The sequence below is a fragment of the Dermochelys coriacea genome, chromosome 9 (assembly GCF_009764565.3).
Source record: "Dermochelys coriacea isolate rDerCor1 chromosome 9, rDerCor1.pri.v4, whole genome shotgun sequence".
NCBI lineage: Eukaryota > Metazoa > Chordata > Testudines > Dermochelyidae > Dermochelys > Dermochelys coriacea.
This window is the reverse complement of record NC_050076.1, coordinates 29,078,139-29,104,705: the sequence shown is the minus strand read 5'-3', so window position 1 is coordinate 29,104,705 and position 26,567 is coordinate 29,078,139. Positions and strand designations below refer to the sequence as shown.

The window sequence follows — 26,567 nt, the reverse complement described above, 5'->3', positions numbered from 1 at the left end:
CTTACTGAATCAAATAAGATTTTATTTGTGTTATCCCTGCAGAGCCAACACAGCTTTGGAACAGGCAGCTGGATTCTCTCTCTCTCTCTCATATGCATTATCAACAGAATCCTTTAAGGTGGCGTTGTGATTGCCCAATATTTATTAGCAGCAGTGATGCAAGCAACAGGCAAAATCCAGCCTGACTCTCAGATCCCAGGTGAAGATTGCAGCACTAGGAGGTAGAAAACATATATTTTTATTTGTAAGGTGAACAAATTGGACCTGGAAGTTGTTGAGAAAGAACAATACAAAAAACTCGTGTGTCATTTTCACGGGGTCACTTATCAGAACATAACCTGTGGCTGGCCAAAAGCACAAGCAAAGAATAGAAGCGGCTTGGGGTCACGTTCTCGGGAGGAGTCTTGCACCCCACACAAACCCTGCAACTCCTAGGAAGGCTACAAAACTCTTCCTAGCAGTGGGAAAGGAAGAGGAGGCACTGCCACATTCACCACCACCACCAACCCCCCCTTCAGCGAAGCAGGCGGGGACCCTTTCAGAGACCCCAGCAATGAACGTGGCGGAACAATCTTCATGTCGGAGAATTCCCTAGCGCCAGGTGACTCCCCAGCGAGGCAGTCAGGGCAGCTTGGCGGCGGCACAAAGCACCTGGGAAAGGAATGGAGGAACTGGCCTCTTAGCACACGGTACCTAGACCGGGGTGGTGGGTGCGTGCAAAGCAGATACAGGGAATGGAAGGAAGGAAGGAATTAGGCCGAGGAAAGGCTGTTCTCAGGCAGGCCTGGCACGGGGGAATAATCCAGCTGGCACCGCGCCCGGGGGCGACCCTCGGCGGCTCCTCGCCCCGTGCTGGGAGCCTCCAGGCCGGCGCTAGCGAAAGGCGGCCTGGCGGCGGGCAGCGTACGTGCCCCACGTGGCTCCGCCCGCCCGCCCGCCCAGATATAAAGGGCGGCTCCGGTTGCGGCTCGTGAGTAGCGGCGGCCGCAGCATCCGTCCCTGGCGGAGGGGCTAGCAGCGGCGGCGGCACCATGGCTGGTAAGTGCGCCCGGCGCTGACAGAGCTGCGGGAGGGCTCTCAGGGGTGGCTCCTGCCCGCCCTGTCCCTGGCCCGGGAGCTGCCGCCGGAGGCTCGCGGAGCAGGAAGTGAAGGAAGCGGAGCTCGGCCTGGCCTGGCCCGGCCCCCGCTGCGGGGACCCCGGCGCGCGCGCTCGCTCAGGGCGGCTCCTATTTTTAGGCTAGCTGTGCTGCCCGCCTGCCCCAGTGCTCCCCCCGGCCAGTGGGCGCCTCTCCCCCGCTGGGCAAGCCGGGCGCCCGGCGCGGCTCCTGCGGGGGAGGACCCTGAAGCAACCCCGCAGCGCTACTGCCCCGTCACCCCCGGGAGGAGGTCTAGGAGCTGGGGCGAGCCGTACCCCGTGTGCGCACAACTCGGCTCAGCTTCCTGGGAGCGTAATTTACAGAACCGATGGGCCTGGCCCCACATGTCCCTGAACTTTGGGGGAAGGTCAGGTGTGGATCTGACGCCTGTGCCTTGAAGTGGAATCCAGGGTCTGCATCTCCAGGAAGTCAAAGTCCTGTTCGGCGTCTTGATCGGGGCTTGTCAAACAGCTCAAGCTTAAATTGGAAAGAGGCTCAAGTCGAAATCTAGTTGCCCTAAAACGACTTAAAGCTACCTTCTGGTGCTATGCTTGTTCCTGGGGTCCTTAGCAAAGTTATCCGTGTTGTGCTCTTAAAGACCGCTGCGCTTCCCCCCCCCCCCTGTAACACTCCTATGCATGGTGGAAACTGACAAGACCACATATTCCCAATTGCATGAAGTTTAACCGCTCTCATCCTTCAGCTATAATACTAGCTCTTGTAATAGCAGGTATCTCTCAGAAAAGTGTGGCTAACAAAAAATGGAGATGCTTTTAAATGGGTCTGACGATGTTCGTTTGACTCTGCCTTGCAAATGCTAAAGGGATGCTGCCAACTCAAAACCTTTTATTATTCTTTCCTAATAACACTTCATCACAAGAATTTTCTTAACTTGCCACACATGGATGATTGTGTCAGTACTGATGGCCCAGGCCAAGAGAAGTGGAATGAGGAAGTCAGTTTTGCTTTCAGATTATTAGTACTGCTATGTCTGGGTTTAACACACTACTTGGCAATTGCTATTATTTAAACAACTTTCCTTGCATTTTTTCCAACAGCTCATACAGATGCCCCTGTTGATCTTACATAGATTCTAATTAAACTTGTATTTGCAGAATTTAAACTTATTACTATCCGAAACTCAGAGAGGTGGAGTCTGAACACACACACACACACACACACTTTCTCTCTCTCTCAAAAAGAAACTACCTAGAATGGAAACAAAGAGCACATATAGACTTGTAAATATAATGACCTCGGGCATATGTGAAGGAGGGCTGCTCAAGGGAAGGCGTTGGCCCAGTCACAATTGCTTAGCAACAGGTCAGTCCTATATAGCTCTACACTGGCTAAGACAGCCTTTTGGAGGGAGCCAAAAGCTTTATGTTCAGGCAAGTAAAGCAGGTGCCCCTAGCTATAGATTTGCACATGTCCACAGTACCTCTCTGACACACTACTATGAAGGGTACTCCCCTATTCAGCTGCTGTAGCCTATAAATAGAACAAAGTGGAGAGGGTGGAAGAAATGATAGCTAGGCGACTGAGTTGATGGAAGACATTACCAAAAAGTCAATTGACAACATAGCCTGTTGATAGCACAGTTTGGAGCAACTTCATTATTTCTGTTTTGTATTCAAATTTAAAAGTGGCCTGAATCTTCCACACAAATACAAAACATTAATAACCAGCCTAGGGAGGGTACATTCCATGTTAATACTAACATGTCCTGTTTCATACTGCATAGATTTGAGCTATGTCAATGACCCTCCTCTGAAGGGGTTGCCAGCACCACATTTCCGTTAAACAAAAGTAAATAAAGCCTTCCTGTCCCAAAGGAGAAAATCTAGCAAGTAACTCAGTAGTTGGGATTTGCCTTATTTCTAGCTTTCCCTATACTTTCTCTGTTCATCCTCAAACTTAATTTAATGTTTCTCTGACCATAAACCCTTATATATCTTATGTTGGCCACCCTAGAATTTCCTGTATTGCTCAGTTGTCCTGTTGGGTTAGTAAATCCAGCAGTGTGGGACTTGAATATGCAGTTTCAAAAAGGCAGGCAGACACTCTCCCCTCCCCTTCCTCCCACCAAGGCCATACAAAGGTCTTAACAAGTAAACAACAAGGGTGTTAGATCACTGGAAGAACCATGTTGCCTAGAAAACATCTGGACAAAGATTTTTAGTTTGAATGATGGCACAAGCAATGCAGTCACTTGTTTGCAGACTACTATTGTCTGTACGATCCCTGTTTTTAAGTGTAATACGCTGGTGGCTCAGGCTAGTGAATTGTTAGCTTTTCAAGGCAAAACTTTTCATTTATTGGAAGTGTGAGAAGAGTAATTTGCAAATCCAGGGACAAGAACACAAGTGTTTGCTACTAGAGGAATGTTTACACTGCTTAAGACACCAACAACTTGCTTGTCTGATACAGTTCATGCAAGCAGTTTATATAACTTCTGCATTCAAACTGGCTTCTTGGGGGCAGAATGGAAAAATAGTTAAGAATTTTGCCAGATAACTACACCTATAGTATGCATGACTTCTAGAGCTGTAGTTCACCATTAGTGCTACTAGTTTCTGAAGTTAACAGACTGGGAATTGTTCTGTCTATACAGGCCCTAGATACATCAAGCAATATGGACTACTACAAATCATTACTCAGTAAATTTAAGTAGGAAACCTATCCCCTTCCATGTATGACTCTGTAGAAACTCTTCTGAAGTCTAAAACTTGGCTAGGTTGAAAACATTTATAAATAGCTTGAAGCACTGATCTAGATTACGCTATCTGATGTTGGGGACCGGCAATTTTTTTTCCCCCAATATGTGGCTCGCAGATTGGCACCAGTCCACGGACCACCACTTTGAGTAGCACCGATCTAGATGACCCAAGATTAATTTAATTTTGTTGCTATTCTAGCCAAAGGTTCTCAGATTGGTCTAAAGAACTTGTTGACCACAAGGATACTGGCTATGTAGGTTCCAGGTACTAAACTGCCCTAAAGTACATCAGACTCTTACAATTGCTTACAATTTGCCATATAGGCAACTACTGCTATAGTTGAAAAAATTAACATGTATGCCTTAAAGAGGACCCCTTAACTTCTCACTTCTAATATCAAAGATGTGTCTCACCCTATGAGATTGAGAATACCACTTTCTTCATCTACAGTAACTTTGGTTACACTAGTCAAGATTAATGCCACATAAAATTTTAATGCAAAAATATAAAATTGCAATATTAGAAACTAAATGTGAACTTTAATATCTCATTTCAGATGCAAGGACTGGATTTTATTGTAATAAGAATCTTAATTTGCTTCCTAACTAATGTGGCCAATTTACTATAATTTTCCACTAAAATTTTAGGGAATGGTGGTGGCAGCAAAGGGGGGGAGAGAATCTCCAGTTGCCATTTTGATGCTAAGATGGGGGTCTCAAACCCACAGACCTATGCAGCCCACAGAGTTATTTCCTGCAGCTGCCAAGCTCCCTTCCCCTGCTACCTGCCCTCCAACTCCAGCGTGCCATGTCCCTGCTCCTCTGCTTATCTTCAGGTGTTTCCTGCTGCCAAACAGCTATCTATCAGCACTTAGCGCTTTCCGGGAGAGAGGAGGACCAGGGAGCTGTGTGCTTAGGGGAGGAGGCAGAGAAGAGGCGGGGCAGGGATTTGAGGAAGGGGTTGGAATAGGGGCAGGAGGGAGGGGGCAGGGCCTCATGGAAGGGATGGGGCAGATTTGTATCTTTATATGAAAAGGTGTCAGTGATGCAGCCCTCAGGCCAATGTACTAGTCCTCACAGAATATCAGGGTAGGAGGGGATCTCAGGAGGTCACCTAGTCCAACACCCTGTGCAAAGCAGGGCCAATCCCCAATTTTTGCCCCAGATCCCTAAATGGCTCCCTCAAGGATTGAACTCTCAACCCTGGGTCAAACCACTGAGCTATCCCTCCCCTCATGGTGATTTGAGTTTGAGATCCGTGGGCCAAGACATAGCTGCAGACCTCAGGTTCTAATCCAACCATTCTTGCATAAGAACTGTCACAGCAATATGCACTATACACTCTGGCAACTCTCTGAACAGCTTCCTAAATCTGCAGTTTGCATTGTGGACTGCAGTAAGCGAATGATACCTGCCACTGAGTTGCTCCACGTGGCACTCCGAAAGTGTAGCCTCTTCTGTGCAGAACAACTCCTGCAAGAGTGTAGCCCTTTGACAGTGTTAGTCTACCTCAGCTTGTCACACCTTCAAGGTTTGTGTCAAAGCTGTTAAACTGGCAAACTTCTTAAGTGGTCACTATTTCTTTTATTCTATGTTCAAGTAAAATGTGCAATCACCTGAGGTGCTTGGAAGTCTCTGGTTACTAAAAAGATGCAAAGAACTCTGTGTAAGCTTGTGTCTCCAACATAAGTGGGTCCAATAAAAGATTACCTGCAGTCACATTTCTGTATCTTTCAAAATATGAACTAAATTAATATAATCTTGCTAAATCTCCTAGAAGCAAAATAAAAATTCTGAAACTTGTTTCAGTAAACACAATTCTCAGCACAGCTATCCATCTTCCTTGGCAGCAACCCAGGTGGCTGAAATTGGTGGTTGAAACTGCTTTGATTTAAATCAGCAAACAGAAAATCTTGATTTAAATCACTTTATTTAAAATCACATTTTGCATATATATTTTTTTTTAGTAAAATAAAAATTGATTCTTACTAGTTAGTTGCAAACAAACATTATAATGGCTACCAAATAGAGCCTTTACACCAGGGATCGGCAGCCTTTGGCATGCAGCCCGTCAGGGAAATCCACTGGCCAGCCAGGACAACTTGTTTACCTGCAGCATCCTCAGGTTCGGCTGATCACAGTTCCCACTGGCCACGGTTCGCCCTTCCAGGCCAATGGGGACTGCGGAAAGCGGTGTGGGCCGAGGGATGTGCTGGTTTGAGCTTTGGCCTGCTAAACCCAGGGATATAAGTTCAATCCTTGAGGGGGCCATTTAGGGATCTGGAGCAAAAATTGAGGATTGGTCATGCTTTGAGCCGGGTGTTGGACTAGATGACCTCTTGAGACCCCTTCCAACCCTGATGGTCTATGAACTCCTACAAGCTTAACTGTTGCCACAATTTAAGTTGTAATTCACTCCCTTTCATATTACTAGATAGGAACTAACCAGACACTTCCCATTAAAAGCTTGTATTCTCATTGAAATTTTGCAACAGTCTTGCTAAACACATCTGCAAGGTCTGATCAAATTTCAGAATAGGGTTACTCCATATGTAGATCTCAAATGTACTAACACAACTCCCTGAATATTCAGATTTAAACACCTCACTGAAGGACTGATGCTAGAATTAAAGTAGTACTACCTGGCAGACAGATGCTCACTGCAGGCTGGCCAGTACAAAAACACCTTACATTTGCAACTGATGTCTACATCCCAGCTAGCAGTCCATGGTGTGGATTTTGAGTTCCTTCTGGATGAGGAATTTGCATCCAGGCAGGTCCTAGCTGAGTTGTATCCAAAGTGTAAACTAGAATGAAGTTTCTATTTGGAAAACTAGAGGGTTGGATGTGGCAGTTGAATTTCTCTCCACACAATATGGAATGTGCTTCCTTCTACATTTAGGACCATGTCTGTCAATGCACTGGCTGATCTAATCAAGACATGTTGCTGTAGCATACCTCAACTGTACCAACCTCTTCCATAAATGTTGTGCATGCCTACTAATAAGGGATCTTAAACACAGTGAGTGGCTTATTTACTCTTCTGAGGCTCCTCAACATAACTCTCTACCTACCACCTTCTGGCATGAAATACAGTGGTGGAGCTGAATAATTTTAGCAAGCATACTTTGATTTAAAACTAAATGTGAATACTAACAGAACTTCTCTTCCTTTTCAAGATCAGTCTTTTGTGACTCTAGCTACAAATGACTCTTATGTTAAAGGAGCACTGGTCTTGGGTTCATCTCTGCAACACCATAGAACGATAAAGAAACTAACTGTGCTCATAACGCCTCAGGTCTCTGCTCCCATGCGGTATGTCACTTCATGAGTATTTTCACCTAGTTGTTCATTCAATACTCTTATTACAATAATTTTTAACCCCCAAATGAAAGCTCTCTGTAGTGATCTTCTAAAGATGGTCAGAATATTCCAAAACGCTAAGAGGAGTAGATGCCAATTAGTATTCCATGAGCTTGCTGCTTCCAACAGTAAACTATCCAACCAGAGCATACTGGTTGACAAGTAGTACACTGAAGAGATTGACAAATAGCTAAATGTAAGCCACTAACCGAGAGGAAGGATGGCCTTGTAGTTAAGGCACTGGTCTGGGACTCAGATCAAAGTTCAATGTCTGGATCTACCACAGACATTCTGGGGAAGTCTTATAATCTTTCTCCACCTCCCTTTAATCAGTAAAATAGAGAGAACGCTTAGTCTCCTATCCTTCTTTGTATTGTATTTTAAGACTACATCTATGCTACCACTTATGTCGATTAAAACTTGCGTTGCTCAAGGGTGTGGATAAACCACCCCGAGTGACATGAGATACACCAACAAACGCTGGCGTGAACAGCACTATGTCAACAGGAGAGTTTCTCCCACCAACACTTAAATGTATACCCCAAATTAAAAAAACCCAGTAAACTAAAAAAAAGAGCCACTGTGGCTTAACAACCATGTGAAAGATAAAAAGGCATCTTTTAAAAAGTGGAAGTCTATTCCTAGTTGGGTAAATAGAAAGGAGCATAAAACTGCCAAATTAAATGTAAAAATATAAAAAAAGCCAAAAAGGAGTTTGAAGAACAGCTGGCCAAAAACTCAAAAGGTAATTAAGTACATCAGAAGCAGGAAGCCAGCTAAACACCCAGTGGGATAGCTTGGACAATCAGATAGAAAAGGAGCATTTAAAGACAATAGTCATCGCAGAGAAACTAAATGAATTCTTTGCTTCAGTCTTCACGGCTGAGTATGTCAGGGAGATTCCCAAACCTGAGCAGTCTTTTGTAGGTGACAAATCTGAGGAATTGTCAGATTGAAGTGTCACTAGGAGGTTTTGGAATTAATTGAGAAACTTGACAGTAACAAGTCACTGGGACCAGATGGCATTCACCCAAGAGTTCTGAAAGAACTCAAATGTGAAATTGCAGAACTATTAACAATGGTTTGTAACCTGTCCTTTAAATCAGCTACTGTACCCAATGACTGGAAGATAACTAATGTAATACCTATATTTAAGAAGGGTTCTAGAGGTGATCCTGGCAATTAGACCTGCAAGTCTAACATCACTACCGGGCAAATTAGTTGAAACAATAGGAAAGAATAAAATGGTCAGACGCATAAATTGTTGTGCAAAAGTCAACATGATTTCTGTAAAGGGAAATCATGTCTTACTGATCTATTAGAGTTCTTTGAGGGAGTCAACAAACATGTGGACAAGGGGGATCCAGTGGACATAGTGTACTTAGATTTCCAGAAAGCCTTTGATAAGGTCCCTCACCAAAGGCTCTTACATAAATTAAGTTGTCATGGGATAAGAGGAAGATAAAATGGTAAATTTTCAGAATGGAGAGGGGTAACTAGTAGTGTTCCCCCCAAGGGTCAATCCTATTCAACTTATTCATAAAAGATCTGGAGAAAGGGGTAAACAGTGAGGTGGCAAAGTTTCAGACGATACTAAACTGCTCAAGATAAGACCAGAGCAGACTGTGAAGAACTTCAAAAAGATTTCACAAAACTAAGTGATTGGGCAACAAAATGGCAAATGAAATTTAATGTGGATAAGTGTAAAATAATGCACATTGGAAAAAATAACCCCAACTATACATACAATATGATGGGGGGGCTAATTTAGCTACAGCTAATGAGGAGAAAGATCTTGGAGTCATCATGGATAGTTCTATGAAGGTTTCAGAGTAGCAGCCGTGTTAGTCTGTATTCGCAAAAAGAAAAGGAGTACTTGTGGCACCTTAGAGACTAACAAATTTATTAGAGCATAAGCTTTCGTGAGCTACAGCTCACTTCATCGGATGCATTTGGTGGAAAAAACAGAGGAGAGATTTATATACACACACACAGAGAACATGAAACAATGGGTTTATCATACACACTGTAAGGAGAGTGATCACTTAAGATAAGCCATCACCAACAGCAGGGGGGGGAAGGAGGAAAACCTTTCATGGTGACAAGCAGGTAGGCTAATTCCAGCAGTTAACAAGAATATCAGAGGAACAGTGGGGGGTGGGGTGGGAGGGAGAAATACCATGGGGAAATAGTTTTACTTTGTGTAATGACTCATCCATTCCCAGTCTCTATTCAAGCCTAAGTTAATTGTATCCAGTTTGCAAATTAATTCCAATTCAGCAGTCTCTCGTTGGAGTCTGTTTTTGAAGCTTTTTTGGTTTTCCACCAAATGCATCCGATGAAGTGAGCTGTAGCTCACGAAAGCTTATGCTCTAATAAATTTGTTAGTCTCTAAGGTGCCACAAGTACTCCTTTTCTTTTTGCGAATACAGACTAACACGGCTGCTACTCTGAAACCTGTTGAAGTATAGCCACTCTTAGGTCTGTGATCGAGTGACCAGAGAGATTGATCTATGAAGACATCTACGCAGTGTGCAGCGGCAGTTAAAAAAAGCAAATGGGACGTTAGGGATCCTTAAAAAAAGGGATAGAGAATAAGACTGAGTATCTTATTGCCCTTATATAAATCCATGGTATGCCCACATCTTGAATACTGCGTACAGATGTGGTTCCCTCATCTCAAGACATGCTGGCATTAGAAAAGGTTCAGAAAAGAGCAACTAAAATGAGGTTTGGAACAGGTCCCATATGAGGAGAGATTAGAGGCTAGGACTTTTCAGCTTGGAAAAGAGGAGACTAAGGGCAGATATGATAGAGATATATACAATCATGAGTGATGTGAAGAAAGTGAATAAGGAAAAGTTATGTACTTGTTCCCATAATATAAGAACTAGGGCCACCAAATGAAATTAATGGATAGCAGGTTTAAAACAAATAAAAGGAAGTTCTTCTTCACTCAGCGCACAGTCAACCTGTGGAACTCCTTGCCTGAGGAGCTTGTGAAGGCTAGGACCATAACAGGGTTTAAAAGAGAACTGGATAAATTCATGGAAGTTAAGTCCATTAATGGCTATTAGCCAGGATGGGTAAGGAATGGTGTCCCTAGCCTCTGTTTGTCAGAGGGTGGAGACGGATGGTAGGAGAGTGATCACTAGATCATTACCTGTTAAGTTCAGTCCCTCTGGGGCAGCTGGCATTGGCCACTGTCGGCAGACAAGATACTGGGCTGGTTAGACCTTCGGCCATACTGGGTCAGACCATTCTTATGTTCTTAACACAGCTTACACCACTCATTGGGGGGTGGATTAATTATGTTGATGGGAGAGCTCTCTCCCCATTGGCATAGAGCAGCTACATTAGAGAGCTTACAGCACAGCTGTGCTGCTGTAAGCTCTCTAGTATAGACATAGCCTTAGACTACAAGCCCTTCAAGGTAGGTTCTGTTTTGCTGCCTAGCACAATTTACATTAAAAAGGGGGGGAGATGGCCCATTAATTTAGGGCACTAGCTTGAGACTCGGATCAAGGCTGAGTACCCTGCTCTTCTACATAGCTTCCCGTGTGACCTTGTTCAAGTCTTAATTTCTCTGCCTTTGTTCCCCATCTGTAAAACGGGAGAGACTAGTCCTTCTCTAACTCGTAGGTGTTTTGAGGATAAAAGCATCAAAAGCTGAGGCACCTGGATAATGGAGGCCATATAAGTAAATTAGATAGTTTCAAATTTAAAACAACTCATCCCTCTTCCCCCACCCCCGCAAACTTTAATACTTTCGTATGCCTACTCATGAAGGCAAGAAATAAGCAAGCTGGTTATAGCTCATCCTTTGAGCTTCTCAGTCTTATCTGTCATTGAATATACTAATGTAACAAGCCTTTGCTACAACAGAAGCTAAACTTTGGCATGGAACAGACCTTAGAAGTTTTTGACTAGATGAAAGTTTAACTTCAGGCCATGACTCCCCTTTGAACTTGGGAGTGGGAAGTAACTAGCTGGACTAGTTACATGACCCTTGTTATCTAATCCACAGGAAGCTGTCTTTGCCAAATACTGCTTGCTATAATGACAGTTGATTCCAGGTTTCTTTACTATCTAACACAATGGGCTACTTAATCTGTCTCAAGGCTCTGACTGTAGTGCCTCACTTATACAACTGCATTCTATTCAGGTGAATAATCTTCCTGTCCACTAGGCTAGCAGTCCCCTCCTGAAGGGGAGGGCATGAAAGTACAAACACCAACATAATTAAATGGTTTGGACAACCAGTGGAATGAATAGAACTTTCAGATATTATTGATCTGCAATATTCCTGCATATTTTAGAACTAAGGTGTTTTGTTTTAACTTCCTCTGGGACTAGAATAATATCAAATCATTTAAAGTACAACAGTTGACAATCTGGAGGGTAAAGTTGTAGTTCAAGACCATTCAACTTGTACACGTATACAGTTTAACGCAAAATACTCAAGACATATGGGTTGGCTAGCCCAACTTGACTACTGTTCTTAAACATAAAATGTTAAACCTGAAGCCATATGCATTAGTCCCCCAAAGTAGTCTGAAGAAATCAAGATCCCTCTATAGATACTGATTCATTTTATTGGGTTGATTAAATGATGATATAAATTGGACTTGCATAACTGCCAAGAGCTTTAAGAACTTAGTGTATCTTATTTCAGTTTAGCTCTTCAGCATTAATATGATGCTTTTAACTTACAGTGGAGACAACATTGCTCCAAGAGACCATTTCCAAGTAAAAGGAAGTAAATTAAACTACCTAGATGTCTACTGCACTCGCTGCCACATGGAGAGCCATGGCTAAGTAAACACTCTTGATGAGCCAGATAAACTAGCAGCAGTTGGGTCTGGTCCTTGTGGCTTTAAAGGTCAACAAGTACTGTTCAGGATTCAGCTGCTGTCCAAAGTCCTGCACAGACAAGTCTAATAGCTTCCCGTTTCTTAGCAATAAGCTTAAAATAGTCATCTCACCAAGAAGCAGTGTTCTCGGGTCTAGCTGAAAAACTGGGTGGGAGGCTCAAACTACACGACATGATCTGCCTGACTTCTGTATATATACAGAGCTTCAGTTCTCATTGCTACTACTCCAGCACCAGTCAGGATTACTAACTGGTAACTAAGGTATTTCTATGCTAGAAACTTGACAAGACTGTAGCACACGTGTTTAAACGAAAGTAGACTAAATACAAGACAGTCTAGGCTTCAACTCCTTATTGTGCATTAAGAGTCTAGGCAATACAAAGTGTCTTGGGGTTGGGGATATTGGAAAGACTAACTTGCAAAAATCAGCAATTCCTACTTTCCACAGGAAAGTGCTTGAAAAAGTCTTTGATGAAGTCTTATTGGTAGATGTCTTGGACAGTGGAGATTCAGCCCACCTAGCACTAATGAAAAGACCTGAGCTGGGTGTCACTCTAACAAAACTCCACTGCTGGGAACTGACTCAGTATTCAAAATGTGTGTTCATGGATGCAGACACAATGGTAAGTTTTTTTTTTGTTTTTTTTTTTTTGTTTTTTTAATATATATATTTGCTATTCAGAATACAGTTCCTTCTAGTGGCTTGCAATAGGAACCTCTTCTTACTGGGGACCTGTAATTTGGTATGCAGGGAAGTGCTCTTAAGCCTACAAAACAACTTGTAATTGGCAGTAATAAGGGAATATCTCTGTCAAAGCTGTCCTCCATAAAATGAGACCTTTGATATGAACACTTCATATCTTGGGGGTGGATAATGCTATGGAACGTCTAGCCTAGAAAACAGAAAGCAATTTTTCCCCCCCACAACTAGGTTTTAACAAATATTGATGAGCTTTTTGAGAAAGAAGAGCTATCTGCAGCACCAGATCCAGGCTGGCCTGACTGTTTTAATTCTGGAGTTTTTGTTTATCGACCTTCCATTGAAACATACAATCAACTGTTACAACTTGCCACAGAGAAAGGCAGCTTTGATGGTATGTATTGACTCCAGCTCCAATTTTCAAGTTTAGATTGTTTAAAATGATGGGAGCGGGGGGGAATATCTCAGATGGGCATGCCTTAGAGGACACCACTTAAGTTAGCATTCCAGCACCTCATTGGAAAGAGTACTCATGTTTACAGGAAGCTCATATGCTTGGACTCTTACAGATATTTTTTTTCCTGACTATAGTGAAGTCAGACTCAAACATCAAACATTAATAAGCTTATCTTGTATTAAAGGCCTAGATGGACTTCAGAGGCACCTTGAGTCTTAAGTGGCAAAGATAGGCCAAATTAAACAGCCATTTCTAAAACTTTCTGTAGCTCTCAACTAGAAGAATGAACATTCTTTAGATTATAAACCAGTATAGTATCCTACATTTTAGATACAAACTAGTTGCTAATGGATTTGATTGTGTTGGCCACTTAAACATTAAATCAGTGAAAATAAGCTTCCATCAACTCAACTTTTCACAACAATCATTTGTGGATATCCTTAGAGATAAGGTGAACATGATGTTGCCAAAGTTGGATTGCTCTAAGTGGCTTTTTAAACGTTTCAGAACAAATCATTCTTCTACTCTCAGTAGCTAGTCAAATAACTGAGTAAAATTAAGTGTTTGATCAATAGCAGCATTTCCTCAAAAAAAGGGCGGGGGGGGGGATTTGTCTCTCTTTGGAGACAACAGTGCTGTTACTCAGAGGCAGTGTGTGTGTGTGTGTGGGGGGGGGAAGCATGTAGGGTCCAGTGCTTCCCCTCCCTTCTACCCATTTGCTGTTTGGCTTGTACTGAGCATGCTCAGTACCAACTGCTGAAGTCAGCTGCCCTCATTCTGCTCTGTCTACCCCCTCTCCTTCCCCCCCCCCCCCCACCACACACACACTGTTGGCAAGCACAGGTTGTCTCTGGTGTTACTAACTAGTTTTAACAACCTTGTTCATGCTGATTGAGTAGCAAACTGTCTTGCATGCTTCTTACCTCCAAAGAGTTCAGATCTAATAGTCCCAAGAGTAAGTTTCCTATCCCATTCAGTTGCTTGCTTTTTTGTATTCATTCTGGCAGGTATTGATAATGAGCCCCTGAATCTAGAATGGTGGCCAAATGAGATTCTACAGGTGGCCTACTGACTGTAGGTGACCTGTGTTAACTTCTTCCTTTGGAGCACCATTTTCAAGTAAGTTGGTAGTACAGTTGAATTAGCTGCCTCACTGAATAACTGGACAATCTTAGACTATCAGGGTTGGAAGGGATCTCAGGAGGTCATCTAGTCCAACCCCCTGCTCAAAGCAGGTCCAATCCCCAATTTTTGCCCCAGATCCCTAAATGGCCCCCTCAAGGATTGAATTCACAACCCTGGGTTTAGCAGGCCAATGCTCAAACCTTCTAGTTCAGTCCAGAAATTCCATACAGTTGCTACTTTGTGGACCAGCAAACTAAACTGGACTATCACTTTGAGGGATATGAGAAGACTTGCCATAGGTAGTACTTAATGGTGAAGAAACTCTGCCCTTACTCAGGTTTTAGCCCTCAACTGCAATAAAAAGCAGGGATTTAGCCTTTGAATTAGTCAGTGGTAATCCCTATTAGAATTCTAGTAATGAGAAACTTTACAGACTCAAGATGAATTAATCACAGCCAGTGCTAACAAGTATAAAACTTAGTTGCAAGCTATGTAAGTACAAAATTATTTGATGCATCAGCCATACAAGAATACACTGAAGTTAGACTAATCAACTTCTGGAAACTGCTTTTAGTATTTCTGTAGTACTGAAGCTTTGACTTGTATGTGGCTGCAGTAAGTTCAACTTCATGAAGAAAACAGCACATCAAAAAGGATAACTTCAACGCCGTGGGTTGAGTAACCCCATGTCACCTGGCTCTACTCTAGGTCCTGCTGCACTTCATATTTGTACATATGCCGTAGGCATTTTGCTTGACATGGCTGTAAAATGTCAGTCAAGCAATATGCCTGTGGCATATGTAAAAGCATGAGTAAACAGGCTTTTGATCTAATTTAGTATCAAGAAATGCCTCTCAAATCTAGTTGGGACAAATTCCTGACAACTGGTCTTCCACTAACTCTGTAGTACCTTTTAAACCTTAGAGGAGCTGTGGTTCGCTTGAAGCTTACGATTCTTCCTGAGAATAATATAGCTTCCTAATTTACAGCTATCCTAAAATACTATTTCAAATGAGGTTAGCTTGACAAACTGGTGTTAGACAGGAAGTTTGACTTATGGCTACACTGGGGATTTTACATGATAGAGATTAAAGAGCTTGATAAAGCAACTAGTGTAGCACACAGCAAACTTAACAGAATAAATCATGCTTGTGCTTCTTTGGGGTCAGACAATAACCATCATTGACAATGGTACAATGGCCAATGATTTAAAAGGGCAGCTAACCAGTATGCCTGTCTCAAATTATTTCAGTGAGTGCTAAACTCAAGCATTCTTCAAACTTTCAGCTAGTCCCATGTTTATAAAGTAGTGGTTCTCAACCTGTGGCCTATGGGTCACTTGCTGCTCAATCAGCACACAGCTGTAGCCATGGACATCCTCGGGGCCTTACAGGTAGTATATATGTTGTATGTATGCAGCCCACATAAACACAGACTAGAGAGCTGCATATGAGGCCCACAATGGTAAATAAGTTGAGTACTACTGTTATAAAGCAAAAGTTGCATTATTGCTATGATAGGGACTCTAACATGGTATTCAAAAATCACTTCTAAACATGGGAGATGAATTGTTAGTATGTCACTGTAGCATCTTAAACTTTGTGCATAAGCATTATTAGATCAATAGGTTTTAATGTAACAGCTGCTTTTTTTTATAGACCTAGTTATATGTATTGAATCTAGCAACAAAAAAGAAGCAAGCCTAAGGCTGACCAATAAGGGTAGTGGAGGAGCACTGTTAATGTTTTAACTCTAATCATACTGTTTCCACAACTAGATCTGTTATACTCCTACACCAGTTGCTATCTAAAACAGGAGCACTTTATTAAATTTCTGCCATAATCCAAAAAAAAGCTTGCACATGCCACTAATGAAGTCTTCCAGTAGCATGCCATTCTGTTGTAAACATATCTGTTCACCAGAGCTATCTTCAGAAGAGCACCAATCCTTAAGGGATCGGGTACAAGAAAATATAGCTCTGGTATTACACGCTGGTAAACAAGATTCACACTAAAATACTCTGTGCCACTTTCTGCCAGCAGATCAAGGGACGTGATCATTCCCCTCTATTTGACATTGGTGAGGCCTCATCGAGGGTACTATGTCCAGTTTTGGGCCCCACAGTACAAGAAGGATGTGGAAAAATTGGAAAGAGTCCAGCGGAAGGCAACAAAAATGATTAGGGGACTGGAACACATGATTTATGAGGAGAGGCTGAGGGAACTGGGATTGTTTAGTTTGTGGAAGAGAAGAACGAGGGGGGATTTGATAGCTGCTTTCAACTACCTGAAAGGGGGTTCCAAAGAGGATGGATCTAGTCTGTTCTCAGTGGTAGCAGATGACAGAACAAGGAGTAATGGTCTCAAGTTGCAGTGGGGGAGGTTTAGGTTGAATATTAGGAAAAGCTTTTTCACTAGGAGGGTAGTGAAGCACTGGAATGGGTTACCTAGGGAGGTGGTGGAATCTCCTTCCTTTGAGGTTTTTACGGTCAGGCTTGACAAAGCCCTGTCTGGGATGATTTAGTTGGGGATTGGGCGTGCTTTAAGCCAGGAGTTGGACTAGATGACCTCCTGAGGTCCTTTCCAATACTGATATTCTTTGATTCTACAGAAAGAAAGCAATTATCAGTGGCCCCAAAACTTGCTGAATATTTTAATACAGCACACAGTGGTTACAACTCTTGGATACTAATTCTTTATGTTCACAAACTTCTTGGACTTATCTTCCAATATAATACTGCTTGCCTCAAATGTTGATGATACATGACTAAGTAGTCAGTGTCTATTTCGTAAGACAGACTAAAAAAAATCCTATTCCATTTCTGGGAAACGACAAATTTATTTTATCTGTAAACTCAGTTATTCTAAAGGTTTAGGATAACATGATGCAATAAACTTGGTCCACACTACTGTACTTAATGGGGAGGGAGAAGGGAAACTGAACTTCATAACTGGAATGGCCGATGCTTGCCTTCAGTGTTTCTAGCAAACTTTTCTAAAAACCTGGGACTTTATTAATTTAAAAGCAAGACTAGCTAAAATAGTCTGCTTATCTTGTAGTTTAGAGTAGTGCAAGAGAAACTGTTTCCATAGGTTATGTAATTTACTAGACTTCTAGCCTGGGATCCAAGCTGGTATTTGAGCAGTTAATAGTTTCAGATCTAAAACAACATATAGATGCAAGATGCTAAAGTATTGATTATACCTGCAACTATAATAGCATATGGCACAATTACTATATAACGCTAAGTTGCACTGGCATTCCCTTTGGTGGAATTGGAGGGGCTCTTGGTTTTCAGTAAGACTAGGACACTGAAACAGTCCATAACATAAGGAGCAAAGAATATGCAGTGGAGAGGAAGTATTGGATGATGGTGTTTGGGAGGAATTTAGTAACCTGTACTATGCAGGATGACTAGTTCTGTGATGCAAAACATACAGTTCTTTAGGTCTACACGCAAATCTATTCCAAACAATCATTCAGGATAGTAGAATCACTTAGTCTAAACTTACAGACAAATATAAAACATGGAAGGTCATGCAAAGACGCTTCCTAATATGGTAGGAGTCTTACAAAAGAGAGGCATGCACGTTCCCAATATATAGTAATAGTTGCATATCTCTGACTTGGAAGTGCTTTCCTAATAACATCCAATGACAAACTCACTTAGCTTCTGTGCTCTCTCAAATTTATCCCACGTGGCTAGGGTCCTACCAAATTCATGGCCATGAAAAATGCATCATGGATCATGAAATCTGGTCTTCCTCTGTGAAATCTGTACATTTATAGGGTAAAGCACACAAGGCCAGATTTCACAGAGGAGATCAGTGTTTCTCAATTGGGGGGTCCTGAGTCTGACCCAAGAGTTGGTGGAGGGGGAGAGGAAGGTTGCAAGGTTATTTCTGGGGGAGCTGCAGTATTGGCATCCTTATATGCTGCCTTCAGAGCTGGGCAGCCAGAGAGGGGCAGCTGTTGGCCAGCCACTCGGTTCTGAAGGCAGCACCCCACCTGCAGCAGTGCAGAATGGTGGCAATACTGTATCATGCCACCCTTACTTCTGCACTGCTGCCTTCAGAGCTGGGAGGCCGGAGAGTGGCAGCTGCTGACTGAGGGCCTAGCTCTGCAAGCAGCAGCACCGAAGTACAGGTGGCATTACCGTATCATGCCATTCTTGCTTCTGCTGGTGGCAGCTCTGCCTTCAGAGCTGGGCTTCCAGCCAGCAGCCACCACTCTCCAGCTGCCCAGTTCTGAAGGCCACACCACCACCACTAGCAGCACAGAAGTAAGGGTAGCTGTACCACAAAACAGCCCTACAATAACCTTGGGATCCCCCCACAACTCCTTTTTGGGTCAGGACCCCTACAATTACAACACAAATTTCAGATTTCAATAGCTGAAATCATGAAATTTACTATTTTAAAAATCCTATTACCGTGAAATTGATCAAAATGGACTAATTTGGAAGGGCCTTACACATGTCTCTTCTAACTTACTGCTGTATCAACTGGCTGCTTTGGCAAAAAGCTAATAGTAGAACACTGCCATGATTTCTTCAGAATTGTTATATCTCACCTTTTGGCTCTGCTAGTGGGGATTTCATTCTGACAAGTGATAATATGGTTTCTCATGCACTTTTTTTCCCAAACTGGCTGGCTGGAGTAAATATAGTGGAGTTGTTAGTCATACTAACAATGCGGGGAGAGTAGTAATACAATAATTTTAATGCTACCTTAATCCAAAAGCATACATCAGGAATCTCACTTGTGTGTCAAAGCGGTCTTCTCTTTACCAACATAAGATCAAATTCAGAATAACACTATCATGTCCTAAAACAGAAATGGCCAAGTTAAGGGGCTGAGAGAGGGACTTGCATAGTTCTTGGTCTGGAAAAGTGCTGAGGCTGTTCTTGTAAGTAAAGAACAAATGTCAAGGTGAACACTACAAGCAAAGTCAGTTTCTCTGACTAATCCACTTTCTCATCAAGTTCCTGTATTCTGTTCAGCATTCCAAGTCTCTTGGGGAAAACGCACACAATTGCTCTGCATCCAGGCAGTCATTTACTGACTTCTGCTGTTGTAAAACTAGCCTACATTCAAAATGGGGGTCTGAACACTTAGTGCATGCGTCAACTGAAACAAAACTTCTAGTTTCACAAACTTATGAAGCTAACTAGGAGCTTTAATATAGTTCTAGTATGACATCTCTCAGAAAATGTAATTAAGGCCTAGATTGGCTTGCTAAAAGCAATCGGTCCTTGATCCAAAAAGGCAGTCTTATTATGTTCAGGACTGCTGAGCCACATGTAGGCCTCTAATAATCAACCATGGGTCAGAGTTATTTGGTTACATGTGTAAATCTGGAGTGACAGATCATAATCTGGCCTACTGTAGTTGCCTCACTGCAACTGAAATAACAAATCTGACATTCCAATGTTTACTACTCCAATTTAACTCAATTTCAAGTTGTGAATGGAAACTGAGTTGCATCATGCAAGACCAAATGCATGTTCACATGTAAATTATACCACTAGGAATTCTAAGCCTTTGGCTGTCTTCTGGGAGGTAAAATAGCCTAAAGTATGACTTAAGTTTACAAATCTGTAGCTGCCCCTGGCAAGAGGGCTAATGTTATAGTTTAAGAAAACTAACTTCTGTAAATAGAATGCTACTGTATTGCCACTAATTCCTACTGGGTATGCTAGCTCACATGACTAAACTGAGTCTTGAATCAGTGATTTAGTGAAGAAATTTAAAACAGGAATACTGATAACTCTCCATCTTTCCCTTTCAGGTGGGGACCAGGGGTTATTAAACACCTTCTTCAGCAGCTGGGCAACAACAGATATCAACAAACACCTGCCATTTATTTATAATTTAAGCAGCATTTCTCTATACTCCTACCTTCCAGCATTTAAAGCGTAAGTTCAGCATTCTTTCTTGTAGAAAAATGATTCATAATCTAGTGTAGCCGTTATATGGGCCAGATTTGAAAGAGCTCTTGTGAAGCTGATCTCTCTTACTAGGTGATGAAAAGGCTGTATAAAATCAGTTCTTTGACTCAATTTCAGTTCGGAGATTCAAGGTTAGGCCAAATGAAGGCTATGTGATAGATAGTACAATCTCTTAATTTCACTTTGAACCATGTAATGGCTTAATTTAGATAAACTAATCAAAATGGAAGTATTCTTTACATGGCTGTGGCCTAAACTACCTCCGTCAGTGGCAGCAGCTTATTCTTTGAATTAATTTACCTAGCACAGGTGTATTTAACAAGGACCTGTTCTATTGCAAGAGTACAACTCAACACTCTTTTAATCACAGGCATACTACTGTGACCAAAGAGGAATTATCTGCACAGCAGTTGTCCTTGAAGAGTTTAGTTGAGTGAGGTTTAGCCGAAATCAGCATGGGCTGGGTATGGTGACAATTTACATAGATCGGGGTGGTCAACCTATGGCACGCGTGCCAAAGGTAGCGCACAAGCTGATTTTTTTTTTTTTTCAGTGGCACTCATGCTACCTGGGTCCTGGCCACTGGTCCAGGGGGCTTTGCACTTTAATTTTATTGAAACTTAACATTTTAAAAACCTTATTTACTTTACATGCAACAATAGTTTAGTTATATTATAGACATAGAGACCTTGTAAAAATGTTAATGTATTACTGGCATGCAATGTTTTCCCCAGGTAATGGTACTTTGCATTGTTACTGGCCTAATTCTGATCTAAACTCTAAGATTGTTGCAGCATAAAGTGTGAAACTATTCAAACATGGGTGCAATTTACAATCTTTTTATTACAGGTTTCAGAGTAGCAGCCGTGTTAGTCTGTATTCGCAAAAAGAAAAGGAGTACTTGTGGCACCTTAGAGACTAACAAATTTATTTGAGCATAAGCTTTCGTGAGCTACAGCTCACTTCATCGGATGCATTTGGTGGAAAATCCACCAAATGCATCCGATGAAGTGAGCTGTAGCTCACGAAAGCTTATGCTCAAATAAATTTGTTAGTCTCTAAGGTGCCACAAGTACTCCTTTTTCTTTTTGCGAATCTTTTTATTACAACTGAACCATGTTAACTGCTAGCTTCAAAAGCGAGTGAGGAGGAATTGCATGAAAAGGCCAGCTGATCTTTAGATGACATCAAGTTGCTAGAGATTAATGAAACAGCTAACATAGGCAGTATTGTTGCTGGCTCAAGTTCAAACCATGTCTTGTGATCTGAACATCTGAAATATTGTCAAGTTAAAATTAGATCGCTTATTTTAAGAAGAAATACATGCAAGCCACAGTGAACTCACTGAGTAGTCAAAATAAACAGCATTCAGTAAGCTAAAAGCTATTGTGACGTACACCGTACTCTCCTCAACTACTCCCTTGCTGAGATTAGTCATGTCGCCAAAAAAAAAAAACAAAAAAAACAAAACTTTACCTTGTTGCCATGAGAGGTCAGCTGAATCTGCCTGGCCCAGGCAAAAAATTCCTTCAAACTGAACGGAGTTAGATGCACCTAATAAGCTGTTAAAGCTAGTGGTTTTTGGATTTTGAAAGTAACAAAGGGCTGTCAGAATAGACATTCTAGATTAACATTTTTGATGTAGATGCCCACATCCACTAGACACAGTTCAATAGCTGTAATGAACCAAACTTAAACACTACTGACATCGATATCTAATCCTTCAGAGTCTCTGTTCCATGAGGCTAAGATTCACACCTGCATAGAAAGTCTTGCATGCTGTCCAGTTTCAAAGCACTGGGTGGAAGTACCCCTGGTTTGGGGGAGGGGGGGAAACCATTTGAACACAAGTTTTCTATAGAAAATGCACTTTCATCCTGACTCCAAAATGAGTGGCAGCAGAGATCCAGGAATGCATGGAATGTTCTAGTGTAACTATTGTAGAAGACCAGTTTCCTTTCCAAGTCTAATCTTATTCACACACCAGGAAGGATCAGCCTAAACCAGCACTTCTCAAATGTGGCAACCAATGCGGCCACTATAGCTACATGGAGCCACTAGGGGCTTTTTGTGCAGCCACAGCCTCCTGGGCAGTGATTGAGGGGGGAAAGCAGTGTTCACATACAGATATCACTTTTCATGGAAACAGACTTAGACACACACACAAAAGCAACAACAACAAAAGACAAGAATGTGCAAAGCACACGTGTTTCTAGTCTCAAGGACCGATGTAGTGTTTCCCTGGAACAGATCCAACTGAGGGAAGGTTGGCCCTCCAGAGGACAAAATGGAATTGTCTTAATTCTATTAAAGTGGTCCTGACTAGCTTAAAAACTAAACTTGGCCATCTGTTCTGATCCATTAGCCTCTCAGGCCCTGCACTTAAAGCCTGAAAACAAAGTTCTTCAAAGCAATCTCTTCTATGTTGCTTGTATTTAACAGCATTTGACCTAAACTCTGGCAGTAAGATTCCTTCTATATAAAATCAGACAGCCTCAGATCATGGAGTGGGCTCTCTGATCCTACTAGATTACTACTAGCGAGGTAAAGAGACTTCAAAAAATACACCCACTATAGCTGCATGATGATTTATGTAGCCCTTCCATAAAAACTGAGTAATTAGACACTCTTGATCTACCTAGAGTTGAGATTTTTTTAAGGGTTCTGAACAGCCATGTATTTGAAAGAAATTTGTCGAGGCAGGTGTGGGGCGGAGGGAGAATCATTAAAACACCTCAATACAGTCTCACCATGGCAGGTGAGACAGATTGCTTCTTTCTAGGATGCCTGAAGGACCCTCTGCAGAGCTGCAGTGGAGGAAGCTTTCTGAAGCTGGATATTCTGACCAATTCAGACCTCCCCTTCTGTAGGGCTGAAGACTTAAAAACCAGTGATCTTGTCACTGATAGCTGATTAGGCTAAGTGTATGGTGTCTAGCTATTTGGATCACTGAATCTGTAGTGGAAACTCTCACTCTTAAAACTTATTCTGATTGCAACTGCTGCTTGAGACTGTTCCATCCTGAGTTCTCATGGACACCAAACTACCAAGAGACTGGCTGCTGTAAGTACTGAAATGGCCCAAACCACTATGTTTGGGCCATTTTCAATCTGAATAAGCTATGAGGTAGAATTCTATCTGCATTCTCCTGTTGCATAGTGATGCTTTCAGTTCCAGTAGGCAGTTGCAATTTCTTAGCTTTTTTCTTTAGGAGATGGAATGCTATCTTGTACATACTTTTCCTGGACATCTAGTGTCTAATTTAAATTCCTTTGTTTGGCAGGTTTGGCACAAATGCTAAAGTGGTGCATTTCCTAGGAAGAATGAAACCATGGAATTACACATATGACTCCAAAACAAAAAGCATAAAAGATGACACAAGTGATCCCTCAATGGTTCACCAAGAATTCCTCAACATGTGGTGGCATACCTTCATCACCAACATCTTACCGCTACTCGAACAACATGGAATTGTTAAAGATGCCACTACAGGTGTAAAGGCGGTATGTCATCTTGTATCTTAGATACCTGCATTGAAACATTCTAAACGCGGATGTTCTATACTTTCCCTCATCCCAGACTTCAAATTACTGAAGGCTTCAGGGAGAATCCATTGACTTGAAGCATAGCTTTCTTCAACTCTTTAAGACTTGAAATAAAGTAGAACAGAGGAAATAACTGGGTTAGTCTGGTCGCTGGTGTAACTGTTTACCCACCTCCCTTTCTAAATAACTACTGAACTGCAAAGAATTACTGAAGAAGTGGCTGCTAACAATTGTGTAGAATCAAATTGGGGTAAATCCCCCCCCCCCCCCCCCACTACATACAGAGGCCTGACTCTTACTGACTTCAAGCAAATAGACTTGGTCTTCTAGCTCAAGCAGTAAAAACTAATTATTTTGTGGGGTCAGTTCCCACAGATGATGCAACCTTTTTGTTTAGGTATGACAAAACAAGGAGTCAGGATCCTGAAGTCCTTAAGTAATTTGTAGCAACTTAACATTTGTACTAACTAATAGGAATTACCTGGCTGTTAACCATTTTAAAGCTCACCAGATTAAATTTGAATAGTTCTACAACAGGTGTTCCTAAATATGCTGAACTAAATATTGTCTAATTTTTCAAAGTCAACACATCCCAAGTTGGAAAGTGCTTGAACCTGTGAGACTAAACTTTCTCAGTTTACTTCTAGTATTGAAGTTCTGCTAATACTGCAGAAATATTAACCCAGTTATCTCTTTAAAGATTTTTGTCTTGTAACAAAATACTGAATTTTTAATGAATATCAAGACTTATTCCGGATATTCTGGAAATGATTCCATTCAGTGGAATTGACCATACAGAACTATCTTGTAACCCACCCTTTGCTGGACAGAGCAAACACCCATCTTATGCTCCCTAAATACTGATGAGCAAAATGTTAATGCTGATTGGCCTAAAATTAAAACTAGGATTGAGCAGGGTCCTCCTATGTTAGAGGTTCCCCCTTATCACAAAACTGAATTCTGAATATTGTACGAGATTGCTTGTTCTCATCCAATGGTTAAGATCTCTCCCTGGATGAGCATGTGCACAATGATGGCCACCATCACAATATTATATATGGGTGTGATCAGCCTTGCAGTTCAGAAGCTACTCTGTAAAAGTAACCTAACTGCACTAATATTCATGCATCTCAGACTGAGGCTGCAGATAATTATAAGCATGACTAAAAGAACTTGGCATGCCAGGAGTACTCCTGCAACACTCCACAAGCTGGTGTTGACAGTCTCTTTATGGGAGGGAGGGGAGAAAAAGTGAATCCTACATCACTAGGGATTCAGTCAGACTAATCTGAAAAGCTAGTTTAGGAAGATTGCATCTGTAGAGTTAGTGGAAAGTATAGGTTACAGCAACTTTCCATCTTTATTTTACCTTTCACACATGAAGTTTAACAGCATGTATGGAATACAGCTTTGCAGTAACTTTATACTAAATTTAGTATAAACAGAAAAAGTAGCTAAGTTCTCAACCTTTCTAAGTCCAAAGCTATTGGTCTATTTTAGAGCTATGCTTTCTCTTGTCCATCTTACATCTTTCTAATGAACTATTTGCAGCTGTCGGGCTTGGTCTATTCTCTGGCTTACTCTTGTGGCTTCTGTAGAGAGGTATGAAGAACTTAAACCAATATTGACCAGTACTTTCCTGTGCGCTCTCCATTGACTTCTCAATTTTTTTTATTTTTTGGCTAGGAAAGTTGTATAACCCCTGCATTTTCTCCCCCCCCCCCAAAGTGTGTGCTGCTTTGCATGAGAACATCTCATTGGTTCTCCCACCTTCAGCCCTTTGTTGCTTGCTTAGAAATAGGCCCTCTTATACTGTCTACTTACTATGCTCTCCTTCCAGGACGAGATTACAGAGACAGTGTCCCACATGTCACTTTCAGCAGCAGCACCAACTTTGCCACCATCTCCCCCACCAGCTGAATCTTCAGAAGAACGGAAGGAGAAGTGGGAGCAGGGCCAGGCTGACTATATGGGAGCAGACTCCTTTGACAATATCAAAAAAAAACTTGACACCTACCTCCAATAGAAGCACTTCTATTGCTGATGATCACAGAGATACAAGAACTTGTTCCAGAGCTATATCAGCTAGGAAAGTGTTGAATATGGTCAGTTAAGCTTGCTAGTAGCTTGATGAAAATCAGGCTGAAGATCTTTGCAGTACTACAGGTGAGAACTGAGCAAAAGCTATAGAGTAGAAATCCTTGTGCCAGCTGTACCTGCACAATCCTGAAGCCTTCCCTTCTAAGTAAGACTGCTGGATATGCCTATTTTAAAAAAACAAAAACCCCAACCCCTAGGGAACAGGGCACTAAACTGGCTTGACACTTATTTCTTTAAACTTGTAGGGCTGTGCTTTACCTCTTAAAAGATGAATGGCGTTACTACTACTTCTTGCTATCTTATACAGGAGACCCTATATTTTTGGGATTGTTTAGAAGTTGAAGTGGTTGCAACACTGCCTTACTCTAAATGTTTAGTACTGAATTGTTAGCATACATGCAAACTTAATACAACTTCTAACAGCAAAAGCACTGCTTTATGGTATTAGTCTCACACTGAAGATCTTGACCAGGTTTTAAATATAGTACATACAGCATGGTAGAATGTTTGTTTGTTTAATTCTGTATACTATGGGACTAGTAAAACTGAATTTTACCTGTAATATTGCACTCATTGCAAAATAAAAACTCATGATGCA

The 26,567-nt window shown here is 41.9% G+C and overlaps 1 protein-coding gene and 1 long non-coding RNA gene across 6 annotated transcripts in view; one reads left to right on the top strand and one right to left on the bottom strand.

The window, feature by feature from the left end:
• Window positions 1-25,711, bottom strand: part of LOC122455648 — a 28,619-nt gene extending 2,908 nt beyond the window's left edge. The window contains exons 1-2 of the long non-coding RNA XR_006274005.1: window positions 23,853-25,711; window positions 1-1,613 (exon numbers count right to left, since the gene is read on the bottom strand). This is a non-coding gene — a long non-coding RNA (uncharacterized LOC122455648). The remainder of the gene's footprint in view (window positions 1,614-23,852) is intronic.
• Window positions 530-26,567, top strand: GYG1 (glycogenin 1). Of its 5 annotated transcripts, XM_043491689.1 has the most exons (9): window positions 948-1,038; window positions 6,758-6,877; window positions 7,035-7,170; window positions 12,541-12,715; window positions 13,024-13,186; window positions 20,165-20,291; window positions 23,608-23,827; window positions 25,421-25,471; window positions 25,710-26,153. In XM_043491689.1, exons 3-9 carry the CDS (start codon window positions 7,166-7,168, stop codon window positions 25,893-25,895), a joined length of 927 nt encoding a protein of 308 aa, XP_043347624.1. In that variant the 5' UTR covers window positions 948-1,038; window positions 6,758-6,877; window positions 7,035-7,165; the 3' UTR covers window positions 25,896-26,153. The 5 variants fall into 5 exon arrangements, with proteins under 5 accessions (XP_043347623.1, XP_043347621.1, XP_043347622.1 ...); XM_043491686.1 differs by lacking the exons at window positions 948-1,038; window positions 6,758-6,877 and adding an exon at window positions 562-601; XM_043491687.1 differs by lacking the exon at window positions 6,758-6,877 and having other exon boundaries at window positions 906-1,038.

What these genes read in the sequence shown, in the direction of transcription:
- GYG1 (XM_043491686.1), top strand. Translation starts at nt 577, where the DNA reads ATGTCGGAGAATTCCCTAGCGCCAG. An exon ending in TCATGGATGCAGACACAATG is followed by an intron (nt 12,716 to 13,023) that starts GTAAGTTTTTTT and finishes CCCCACAACTAG; the next exon opens with GTTTTAACAAATATTGATGA. An exon ending in TACCTTCCAGCATTTAAAGC is followed by an intron (nt 20,292 to 23,607) that starts GTAAGTTCAGCA and finishes TTTGTTTGGCAG; the next exon opens with GTTTGGCACAAATGCTAAAG.